This window comes from Cebus imitator, unplaced genomic scaffold, assembly GCF_001604975.1.
Source record: "Cebus imitator isolate Cc_AM_T3 unplaced genomic scaffold, Cebus_imitator-1.0 Scaffold61, whole genome shotgun sequence".
NCBI classification, from domain to species: domain Eukaryota; kingdom Metazoa; phylum Chordata; class Mammalia; order Primates; family Cebidae; genus Cebus; species Cebus imitator.
The window spans coordinates 6,252,099-6,264,516 of record NW_016107376.1 but is presented as its reverse complement, the minus strand read 5'-3'; the positions used below and the strand labels follow the sequence as shown (position 1 = coordinate 6,264,516).

General features: G+C 43.8%; 1 protein-coding gene across 10 annotated transcripts in view; it reads right to left on the bottom strand.

The window, feature by feature from the left end:
• The window catches only part of FRMD4A (FERM domain containing 4A), a 679,547-nt gene that overhangs the window by 131,546 nt on the left and 535,583 nt on the right, over nt 1-12,418 (bottom strand). For all 10 annotated transcript variants that reach the window (XM_017529828.2, XM_017529827.2, XM_037739021.1 and 7 more), the window contains one exon: nt 11,903-11,987. In XM_017529828.2, coding sequence (XP_017385317.1) covers nt 11,903-11,987 — 85 coding nt within the window. The remainder of the gene's footprint in view (nt 1-11,902; nt 11,988-12,418) is intronic.

Below are 12,418 nucleotides of genomic sequence, written 5' to 3'. Positions count from 1 at the left end.
ATATTTCAGTCCATCTCCAGATGGCAATCACGGTCCTGTTTCTTTGGTTATCACTGCTGGGGAAGGTTAGTGCTTACAGGAAGGGTAACTGAAATACAATGAATGTACTTAAAGAGTGCAAGGCCAGCTAAGTGTGGTGGCTCACACCTGTAATCTCAGCACTTTAGGAAGCCAAGGAAGGAAGATCACTGGAGCCCTGGAGTTCGAGACCAGCCTGGGCAACATGGTGAAACCCTATCTCTAACAATACAAAACAAAGCAAAACACACACACAAAATCCAAATTAGCCAGGTGTGGTGGTGGGTGCCTGTAGTCCCAGCTTCTCAGGAGGCTGAGGCAGGAGAATAGCTTGAATCTGGGAGGCAGAGGTTGCAGTGAGCTGAGATTGCGCCACTGCATTCCAGCCTGGGTGACAGAGCGAGACTCCATCTCAAAAAAAAAAAAAGAATGCATAGCCAATCCCTTCAGGCCAGGGCAAAGTTATACAGGTGAAATACTGAATTCCTGATGTGATCTCAGAGACCAAAATAGATGCCCCTTTATCAACTACACCAGACACTAGGGTTAGTTACCTACAGGTCAAGGGTTCAGGGCCAGCTGTCCTACCGCATTTCTCAATTTCCGTGGCTAAACTCCCTGCCAGTAGCAGCTGTCAATGCTGGTTTCCGACACAGACCTTTACAACTCTGACTTGACAGAGGGCAGCCTTACAAATATTCTCTTCTGAGGACCTACTGCAGACTTGAGGCCCGTGTTGGCCATGCCCAGAGGTTGCACATAAACTGTCTTTGTGTCCTATAGTTCAGCTTGTAAGGTAAAAAGCCTCACATTCCACCTCTTTTTAATGCTAAAAGCCACCCCAGGAAGGAACTGGAGGTCCTAATATTAAGTGAAATAGGCATAGGCCAGGCACAGAAAGACCAAAGTCACATTTTCTCACTTATTTGTGGGAGCTAAAAATGTAAACAAATGAACTTATAGAGACAGAGGGTGGAAGGATGGTTCCCAGAGGCTGGGAATGGTAGTGGGGATCGGGGAGTTGGGGATGGTTAGTGGGTACAAAAAAACACAAAGAATGGGTTGGTTCCAAGTCTTTGCTATTGTGAACAGTGCCACAATAAACATACGTGTACATGTTTCTTTATAACAGAATGATTTATAGTCCTTTGGGTATATACCCAGTAATGGGATTGCTGGGTCAAATGGAATTTCTATTTCTAGGTCCTTGAGGAATCGCCACACTGTCTTCCACAATGGTTGAACTAATTTACACTCCCACCAACAGTGTAAAAGTGTTCCTATTTCTCCACATCCTCTCCAGCATCTGTTGCCTTCTGATTTTTCAATGATCGCCATTCTAACTGGCATGAAATGGTATCTCAATGTGGTTTTGATTTGCATTTCTCTAATGACCAATGATGATGAGCTTTTTTTCCATATGTTTGTTGGCTGCATAAATGTCTTCTTTTGAGGAGTGTCTGTTCATATCCTTCCCCCACTTTTTGATGGGGTTTGTTTTTTTCTTGTAAATTTGTTTAAGTCCTTTGTAGATTCTGGATATTAGCCCTTTGCCAGATGGGTAGATTGCAAAAATGCACATGTGTCCCAGAACTTAAAGTATAATAAAAAAATAGAAAGAATGAATAAGACCTAGTATTTGATAGCACAACGGGGTGACTGTAGTCAATAATGATTGAAATGTATATTTTAATATAACTAATAGAATTGGATTGTTTGTAACACAAAGGGTAAATGTTTGAGGGGGTGGATACTCCATCTGCCCTGATGTGCTTATTACACATTGCATGTCTGAATCAAAATATCTCATGTACCCCATAAATATATACACATACTATGTACCCACAAAAATGAAAAATTTAAAAAACCAAAACAAAAACCCCACCCAAAGTGAACATGGGACATATGTCACATGTCTACCTACTGCACACACATTTGACACTCCTTCATAACTATGGATATCTTTTCTCCAAACCTGCTGAATGCATATGACTCTATTATATAATACGGACACCGAAAGACGTAAAACCCGACCTACCCTTCCCCTCTTCAAAGGGAGCATCTTCAGTCCACCCTGGAGACTTTTTCATCTCAGCTTGCAAACTGAAACTGCCAACGAAGCCCTCCTTTCTCCTCGTTAGCCAGCCTGGTGGCTTTCGGATGATGCTGATGGCACATCCAGTCATTCTGACAGCCACTCATGCCACCCAACCTCCATCCGGGAACTATCAAAGTACTTCTCCCAAGAGGTCTTTCAATATGAGCGCCAATTTTCTTTTCTCTCTGAAGGTTTGAGTGTGAATAAGATTGAGAGCTAGTGATAAGATTTCCTGATTTCTCTTCTAACTGTAAGATGTATAATTTGTGGAAATCTTTCTTTGAAAAAAACGAAACAGACCCTGTTCTTTTATGACCTATGTTTGCAAAGCTTTCAGACATCACGATGATGACTAATTTTTGATGGTGGGTAATTTTCTTCTGTCAGTGCAGAACCCAGAAGAGGCAGGATTCAATCCTGCAGCCTCAAGGTGCAAGAATCGCTGAGGGTCCACATCCCCTGACTCGTTCCTGTCTCATGGGACAAGTCCGCTGCCTTCTGCAGGGGCTGATGGATGGGTGCCTTCAGTTGGGTGTTGGAAGCTGTACTGGAAGAGGGAGAGGACCAGATGGGAAGGCATGGTGGGAGAGCTGTGCCGTCTCATCGGTCTCTTCCCAGGGAACACACAACGTTCCAGGCAGACTTCCTGCGGGAGTTTCCCATGGGACAGGACACACACTTCTAAATGAGTTGTATGCACACCTTAGCCAACGTGCTCTCCGTCATCCACCTGTCCCGTTAGTGAGTTCAAGCCCATGAGAAACAGTGTTGGACCATGTGGGAATCCCATTCCACACTTCCTCCTGCTCCACCTGAAGCACACAATGGCAACCCTGCTGTCTCATGTCCACATTTCAATTTTCTGTAACTTGGATAAATTTGACTACATTTTCCTGATCTATTGTAGAAAACAGGGGGATGGAAGGGAAGAGAAAGGGGGAGAAGGGTCCGCTGTGGCCACGCCTCCCGTTGTTGGGAAAGAGAAAGGAAGGTAGCAGGGCAGTGTTCATAATTTCGGGAAAATAGCAAAACAAAGCCAAACGCCTTTCCTCACCTTTCTGCTACTAAAGAGGTGAGAGGTTCGTTCTCTGAAGAAGAACAGGAAGCAGGGATGAAGTGGACTGGAAGTACAGGAATTACATGAACTTCTATACCCAGTGTGGAGACTGTTCCCTCCTGATCCCTGGATGTGGGAGGCCGTGTCCCAGGCCGGAAGCGAAGGGTCTTCTCTGGAGAGAATGGAGAGCCAGAGAGGAAAGACGTCCAGATGCTGAGACACTGATATTCGGGGTTACCCATGGAAGGAACCAGTTTGCAATGGGAGTCATGTCACAGGGACAACCACGGGAGACCATTCCACCCTAAACTGGAGCATCTGCTTAGTGTCTAAGTGCTCCCCTCTTAAGTATAAAAGGACAGATCAGGGCCAGCAGACAACTGAGGAAGCCTCCTCCAGGAAAGAGAGACCATCATAAATATACCGGAAAAGAAAGAGCTGGAAGGAAACACAGTAACATGATAATTAATATTATCAGAGTGATAAGAGAGGATATATGTTCCTAAAATAATAATAGCATAATATAAAAAATCAGATAATATGAAGAAACTCTTGGAAATTAAAAAAAAAAAACATAATGGTAAAGGTTAGAAAGTCCAGAGAAGAGATTAAAGTAAATATTGACAAAGCCTCCCAGAAAGTAGAAAAAGAAGACAGAGACAGCTGGAGAGACAGTTAACATAGCGGCCAGCCATGCCCAGCATTTGATAAACAGGCATTCCAGAAAGAGAAGACACAGACAAGAGAGGAGAAGATATCAAACGAACAATCCAAAAAGAGCCCCACAACTAAAACAGAACGCACGTCACGTCTCCAGACTAAAAGTGCCCATCACTGAGCGCAGAGCATGGTGGATTTACAAAGACTCATATCAGGGCACCCATCCTGAAATTTTGGATCAAAAGGAGCAAAAAGGAGCTCCTAAAGGACCCCATTGTTGGGGCTCACGAGGCGGTGTCACATCCAAGGGATAGAATGGTGAGCTTTTCCGGAGCAATGCCTTTGGTATTCGGAGAGAAATCTTTTTTGTATATTTCTATATCCAAACTATTCATTAGATATGAAGATGGAATTAAGACTTTTTCAGATGCGCCAGAATGCAAACATTTTACTTCCCATATGCACTGTCTCTGGATTGACTGCAGGATGTTCTCCAGTGAAACAATGGCGCAAAACAAAAACAGGAAGACTCCAGATCTGGGAAACAGAGGACCCAATACAGAGCAAGGGAGAAGGACAGGCCCTGATGGGGATGGGACATCCTGGGTTGAGGCTGTGCCTGAGATCAAGTCCAGATTGGAACAGGAGGCTGGAGGGGTCTAAGAGGGAGGTCCTGGAAAAACAACAGCAGCAGCAGCTGCTGCGGCAACCAAAATCAAACCAAAGAGGAACGAGAACTACCCAGTGTAGCTGGAAATTAATACTGGCAGCCATCTGGGAATTTGCAGGAACTTTTTGGAAAAAACTGAGGAGTATGTAGAAACTAAAGTGAAAGCAAGGCATGTATTCCCCTTGTGTAAAGCAATGGTTTGTCTAAAAATGGAGCTGCGGCCACAGGATACTACTTGATTAGTCAAGATAATGTCATGCTGATGACTGTGGCTCTAAGCCAGGATAGTACAATCATCATATTGAGAAAGTAGAAAAGGAAATAAAATGTGGGTGGTTGTAATCTACATCTACCGTAATCTTCTTCCATATTCTATTCATGTATTTATTTATTTTGAGGCAAGGTCTCAGTCTGTCCACCAGGCTAGAGTGCAATTGTGTGATCTGGGCTTCTGGGCTCACTCCAACCTCCACCTTGGGGGTTCAGGCAATCCTTCCACCTCAGCCTCCAGAGAAGCTGAGACTACAGGTATGTACTGCCACAGCTGCTAATTTTTGTGTTTTTTGTAGAGATGGGATCTCACTATGTTGCCCAGGCTGCTCTTGAACTCCTAAGATCAAGTGATCCTCTTGCCTCAGCCTCCCAAAGTGCTGGTATTACAGGCGTGACCCACTGTGCCTGGCCATCTTCATCTATTTTAGCAGGAATTTAATAATCTAAAAATGAATAAATCAATGAATAATGCCCTGTGCAATTATTTAGCTGTATGAGGCAAATACTAGAGGAAACAGCTAAAACTATTGCAAGGAGCAGGAGCTGCAGAGAGGAGGCCCGCTGGTCATAATAAGCCTTGTAGAACCATTTGACTTTTAAATGATGTCATATATTACTTTGATAGAAACAAATATTCATACTTTAAAAAGTGAACAACGTTGAACTTTGAGAAAGCAGAAATAAGATTTATTCTACCTGGACAACTTAGATTTTTTTTTTTTTTTTTTTTGAAACGGGGTTTTGCTCTTGTTCCCCAGGCTGGAGTGTAATGGTCTGATCTCGGCTCACTGCAACCTCCGCCTCCCAGGTTCAAGCAATTCTCTTGCCTCAGCCTCCTGAGTAGCTGGGATTACAGGTATGCACCACCATGCCCGGTTAATTTTGTATTTTTAGTAGAGATGGAGTTTCTCCATGTTGGTTAGGCTAGTCTCGAACTCCCGACCTCAGGTGATCAGCCCACCTTGGCCTCCCAAAGTGCTGGGATTACAGGTGTGAGCCACTGCACCCAGTGACAACTTAGATTTTAATATACAGTAGAAACCATTCCCCAAGAGACAGGGAGGGAGCTGATGTTACACCCACGCTGGGTAAATCCAGGCCTCTGGGTAGCAGCATCAGGATGGGTTATCTGGGTCTAACACCACTCTCTGGTCTCTCCAAGGCCCTCAAAGCACCAGGGGGCCACGTGGGTGGCACAAAGAGAATCACAGCCAAGAGAAAAAACTCGGGTCTAAATCCAACTAGCTAATCACATGCCTGGCACGGGACAAAGAACTTTGTATGCTTTATCTCACCGAATCTTCCCGAGAAGGTTGTGGTTAGAGCGTTGTAACATCCTTGCTCAATCAGAGAGGAAAAGGAAGCTTGGAGATTTTACGGGAGGTTTCCACATTTAGACAGGGCTGGGAAAAGAACCCAGCTCTGCCCGACAGCAAAAGCTGAACTCTCAATCACTCAACAGTGCCTTTCATGATCTTTACATTGACACAGGTAACATGACTATCGCTTTAAGCCAGAATTGTACAATCACCATGTGGAGAAAATGGAAAAGGAAATAAAATGTGGGTGGTTATAATCTACATCCATCTTAATCTTCATCCATCTTTTTTTGAGACAAGGTCTTGCTCTGTCCACCAGGCTGGAGTGCGGTGATGAGATCCAGGCTCCTGGGCTCACTGCAACCTCCACCTTCGGGGTTCAGGCAATCCTGACACACAGACTATCAACCACCCCCTGGTTATTTGTCTCTGAGTCACTTAGCTTCTCTCTACCTACTTGCTCCTCTGGAAAGCTAGTGATTCTTACTCTATCTCATGCAGAGATGCTGAGGCTCAAATATCATAATTATATATATATATAAATTTAAAAATAAACTTTAAGTGCCAGTTTGTGCAAATGAAAACATTATCCTTGATCATGGGAGGGAGACGGGGGCCTTGGGATGCAACTTGGTCTCCTATATCAACTTGAAAGAAGTTGGCTGAGCATGGTGGCTCATGCCTGTAATCCCAGCACTTTGGGAGGCAGAGGCGGGAGAATCACCTGAGGTTGGGAGTTCAAGACCAGCCTGACCAACACGGAGAAACCCCATCTCTACCAAAAATACAAAATTAGCTGGGCATGTGCATGCCTGTGATCCCAGCTACTCAGGAGGCTGAGGCAGGAGAACCACTTGAACCCAGGAGGAGGAGGATGCGGTGAGCTGAGATCGGGCCATTGCACTCCAGCCTGGGCAACAAGAGCAAAACTACATCTCAAAAAAAAAGAAAAGCAAAAAGCTGTCCCTTGGTTATTTGCGCTCATTTGTGCGCAAAGCCCAAAGAAAGACTTTGAGAAGAGAGAGCTGTGTTCTGGGGTGACATTCAGCATGTGGGCTGATGCTGTCGGGACCTTGGTCCTAAATATGGCTGGCTACAAAGGTGTCATCCACTTACTGAATCTGTAGTATTTAGTTCTGACATTCATTCTTTTAATTTTCCCTGAATCCCAAAGTCCTCGGCGTGCAGGATGTTCAGAAGCCTTCAGTGCCAGCTCAGCATCTGGGATAAGACAGAACTGAACAACTCCTCTCCCTTTTCCCAGGCGTCTACCCAAGGAGGCTTTGGGGCAATTTTTTACATGTCCTGCTGGAGAGTGATTTCGTGGGTTCAGCCTTCCCATTCATTTACTTCGCTGCCCAAGGCTGCCACCTGGTGGCGACTGCTCATCTTGCATTTCCGAACTTTGTTTCAAAGCGCTTTCACATTCATTTTTTAAAACACCAGATCCTCTTACAATCTGTATGCAAGCTCAGTATTATTATTTCCAGTTTATAATGAGAAAACGGGATCTTAGAGAGAGGAAGGAATTTGCAAGTACCTGGAACTGCATTTGGTATCTTTTTCCTCCATTCGGCAAAACCCCAAAATACCGTCCCAGAGTGTGCTGGGTTTGAGCCCAGTTTTAGTCCTGGCGCAGCTACCTGTCCTAAAATGAGGTCTTATCACAGAACTGAATTTGATCATTACCAGGGCCTCCGTTATTTTGAATATTTTTACTTGGTGGAACTATGCTGTGCAGTCATTCCAACTCTTGTGTGTGTTAAGGTTTAATGGGTTTTTGCAATCCCCAAAGCCTGAGTTAATTAAATTTTAAAATCCAGGCAGCGCTATCTCCCTAGACTCCTTTGAATCCACCCATCGAACACCTCACAGACAGGTGTACAAGGAGAACCTCCCTCCACTGCGCTCCATAGCCTGCCCATTCGTCAGGTAGGCGACCTTGCTTCATCTTCCTCATTGGGTAAAGAGGGATAAAAAGCAGCATCTATCTCTCGGGTTGATGGGTGCAGCAAACCACCATGGCACATGTTAACCTATGTAACTAACCTTCACGTTCTGCTCATGGATCCCAGGACTTAAAGTATAACAATAATAAAAAAACACCTTTTAGAAAATGCAGGACATTCTGGGTTTTACATTTATTTGTTTTTTTAAGTAATTATTTAATCTTCCATTAATATCCTGATAACCAAGGGAAAATTCCTTACTGAGATCACAGGAATGGCTGAACCCATCAAATCTTCATTTGAAAGTTCTCTGTTTTGTCTATGTGGAATTTTCCATGACTGAATATGCTACCCCTAAATTCTGTATAGAACTCTTATTCTAACTAATCCTCACACTTCAGGACTTCAGACGAGTCCCTGACATTTTACCCAGGTAAGAGGTGGAACTTAAGCTGTGAATTCAGAAAAAATCTGCTAATTTGCTTTCTGTGGCCCTACATTAATCAGCTGGTAGATACCTCAAACTCTTCTGCTTCTTGTTAAATTTTTAGAATAAGAGGGAATCCTAGGTATAGTATTATTTGATTTATTTGAAGGTAAAATGCATTTTGGCCTCCAAATTATTACTATCAATAAACTTACACAAAATTCACTCTCAAAAACAAACAAAAAAAAGCACTGTCTGTCTCAAAAGGTGGTGTGCAGATTCAGTTACACAGTTCACACAGAGCACTCAGGGACAAGCCTGCACATCTGTTACTGTAAATGAGCAGCCCTAAGAGGGTGTGACGGAGGCTGCATTCATGAGACACGACGGGCAGGCCGGGAGCAGCCAGTGGAGTGGGTGTTTCCTTTTTAAAATGTTCTTTTAAGGCCGGGCGTGGTGGCTCACACCTGTAATCCCAGCACTTTGGGAGCCTAAGGTGGGTGGATTACTTGAGATCAGGAATTCAAGACCAGCCTGGACAACATGGCAAAACCCCATCTCTACTAAAATTACAAAAACTAGCCAGGTCTGGTGGTGCACAACTGTAATCCCAGTTACTTTGGGGGCTGAGGTGGGAGAATCACTTGAACCTGGGAGGCAGAGGCTGCAGTGAGCCAAGTCTGTGCCACTGCACTCCAGCCTGGGCAACAGAGCGAGACTGTGTCTCAAAAAAAAAAGTTCTTTTAGTCGCGGTTCCTAATCTGGGTGGTATTCTACAAGTCTGTCTTTCCAGGGAGGCAGTGTGTGCTGGAAAAAGGTGCAGGCATTTCGGGTTATCCCACAAAAGGAGACACTACGAGCTTATGAAGCAATTGGATACAGGGCAAGAGGCTGGCGCTCTCAATTAGGAATCATCTCTTGAATGGACTTTTTTTCTAAAGAAGATACACAAATGGCCAATCAGCATGTGGAAATATGCTCCACATCACTAGCCATCAGGGAAATGCAAATCAAAACCACAATGAGATACAGCTCACAGCCGTTGGGATGGCTATTAATTTAATAAAACAAAATAGAAAATAACAAATGTTGGTGAGGAAGTGGAGAAACTGGAGCCGCTGTGCACTGCCGGTAGAAATGTAAAATGGTACAGCTGCTATGGAAAACGGCAGGGATGGCGCCTCAGAAAAGGAAAAATAGAACTACCCTGTGATCTGGCAATACCACTTACAGGTATATACCCCGAACAACTGGGAAGAGGGTCTCGAGGAGATATTTAGGCATCCATGTTCATAACAGCACTATCCGTGATAGTCAAAAGGTAGAAATAATCCGTGTCACTTGCTAACGCCACTGACCACGCTATCATAAGGCCCAAGGACTGGGAAGATAACTCCCTTTTCAGTTCCCAGCATCTATACTATCTACAAACCTTGACGTGTTGCAAAGAACGTTATTCCTACCAGCCAGAGCCTGGCACTGGGTCACAGCCTCCACATTTACATGACCCAGACCTCCTCCTGGAAACACCTCTGCCAACTAACGATTTACTGCCTTTGTCTTGTCTCTGTAAGCCCCCTCCCCAGCCTATTCCCTCAGGCACTGCATATGAATTAGCAAATCAATAAAGCCAAAGACTGTGAGGTCAGCTACCCGGCCAATGGACAATAACACAGTTTCACCTCTGATCCCCCTTTAGAGTTGTAAGCCCTTAAAAAGGGAAAGACGCTCCTTCTCAGGGAGCTCAGTGAATAAGGATGTAGTCTTCTGCAGCTCCTGGCCAAATAAAAAGCCACTTCCTTCCTCAGTTCAGTGATCAAGAGGTTTGTTTCCCGCTGCTCCTGCTTTAATATAATGAAATATTACACAACCTTAAAAAGGAAGGCAGCCAAGCATGGTGGCTCACATCTGTAATCCCAGCACTTTGGGAAGCTAAGGCAGGCAGATCACCTGAGCCCAGGAGTTTGAGACCAGCCTTGGCAACATGGCGAAACCCTGTCTCTACAAAGAAATAAAATTAGACGGATATGGTGGCTCACACCTGTAGTCCCAGCTACTTAGAAGGCTGAGGTGGGAGGATCACTTGAGTCTGGGAGTTGGACGTTGCAGAAAGCAAGATCGCCCCACTGAACTCTAGCCGGGATGACAGAGAGACCCTGTCTTAAAAAATTTAAAAAACAAAACAAAACAAAACAAAACAAATCCACGAAGGAAATTGTGACACGTGCTATAATACGGATGAATCTTTTTTTTTTTTTTTAGGCATAGGCTAGAGTGCAATGGCATGATCTCAGCTCACTGCACCTCCATCTCCTGGTTTCAAGTGATTCTCCTGCCTCAGCCTCCCCAGTAGCTGGGATTACAGGCGCGTACCACCATGTCTGGCTAATTTTTGTATTTTTAATAGAAATGAGGTTTCACCAAGTTGGCCAGGCTGGTCACAAACTCCTGATCTCTGGTGATCCACTGGCCTTGGCCTCCCAAAGTGCTGGGATTACTGGTGTGAGCCACTGTGCCCGGACAATATGGATGAACCTTGAGGCCATTATACTGAGTGAAGTAAGCCAGACACAAAAGGACAAATACTGCACGATTCCACTTATGTGAAGTACTAGAGTGGTTAAATTCATAGAGACAAAAGTAGTGGTTGCCAGGGCCTGAGGACAGCGGGGAAGGGGAGTTGTTTATTGAGTATAGAGCTTTAGTTTTGCAGATGAAAAGGGTTCCTAGGTGAATGATGGTGTGATGGTTGTACAACATTGTGAATGTCCTGAATGCCACTGATCTGTATACTTAAAAATGGCCGAGACCACAAATCGAGTTCAGTATATAATGCCAAGTGAATGGAGCACCCAATTCTCACAAGTCACGCTAGAGAACTTACTCATGTAACTGAATACCATCTGTCCCCCCAAAACCTATGGAAATATAAAAAAACTGTAAAAATGTTTAAGAACGTAAATTTAGGTGCACTTTACAATTTTTTTTAAAAAGAAACTGTCTCACTGAAAGTGACAAGAGCATCCCTTTGAAAGATGCTGCTAGGCCATTGAAAAATGGTCAAATACACACATATTTGGTTATAAGAAGCTCACTCATACTCCAAGACCTAAGTCGACTAGTATGCTTGTCATACTTGTCTAAGTTTTTCCCCTTTGTCTCAGTTGACAAAGAAACCTTTAAAATCAGGAGACCTTTAAAATAAGGTTAGGAAACATCTCCACAGAGCCAGAAACAGCCACGGATCAAAGGAATCTCATTATTAAATGGTGCCGGTTAGCTTCATAACGTTCCATTCATGTATAGTAAGTGATTTATAAATGACTTCTCCTAATCAATGAAATGGCCTAAGGGGCAACACTTTGGAATTGTCAGCTTCAAATGATCCTTTTGGATTTCAGTGGGAAACTGAGGGAGGAGGGAGTTCCTACCTTGTAGATGCAGGACTTTGCGTTCAGAAAGAAAAGCTCAATGGTAGCATTGTCCTTCAGGTACGAAATGCTTTCTATATAGAACCTGAAAGAGAAAAACGATGCATGAACCACAGAAACAGCAGGTGCAGAAAACATGCAGCTCTCTCGAGCTCCATGACTTGCAGTGAAAGCTGAACCTCCCCATCCTAAAGAAACAAAGGGAAAACCATCATCAGTGGTTTCCCTGTGATCCCCTGTGGAAGACAGTGTTTTTTGAGTTGTGATAGTGGGTTAGGACTGCCATGCCCTGATGGGCCTCACCATAGCCAAAGAATCAGGCCTGCCACCAACCTGTAACAGCAGATTCTAAAACAGACCTTCTACTTTCATTGTCCTATTTGCTTTCTAATTTTACATAATTAATTTGTTATTTGTTTTTTATCACATTTCTTGTCTTTTCTAAATTGTCATTGAGTTGGATTTTCTTTACTTTTTTTTTTTTTTTTTTTTTTTTTTTTTTTTTTTTTTTTTTTT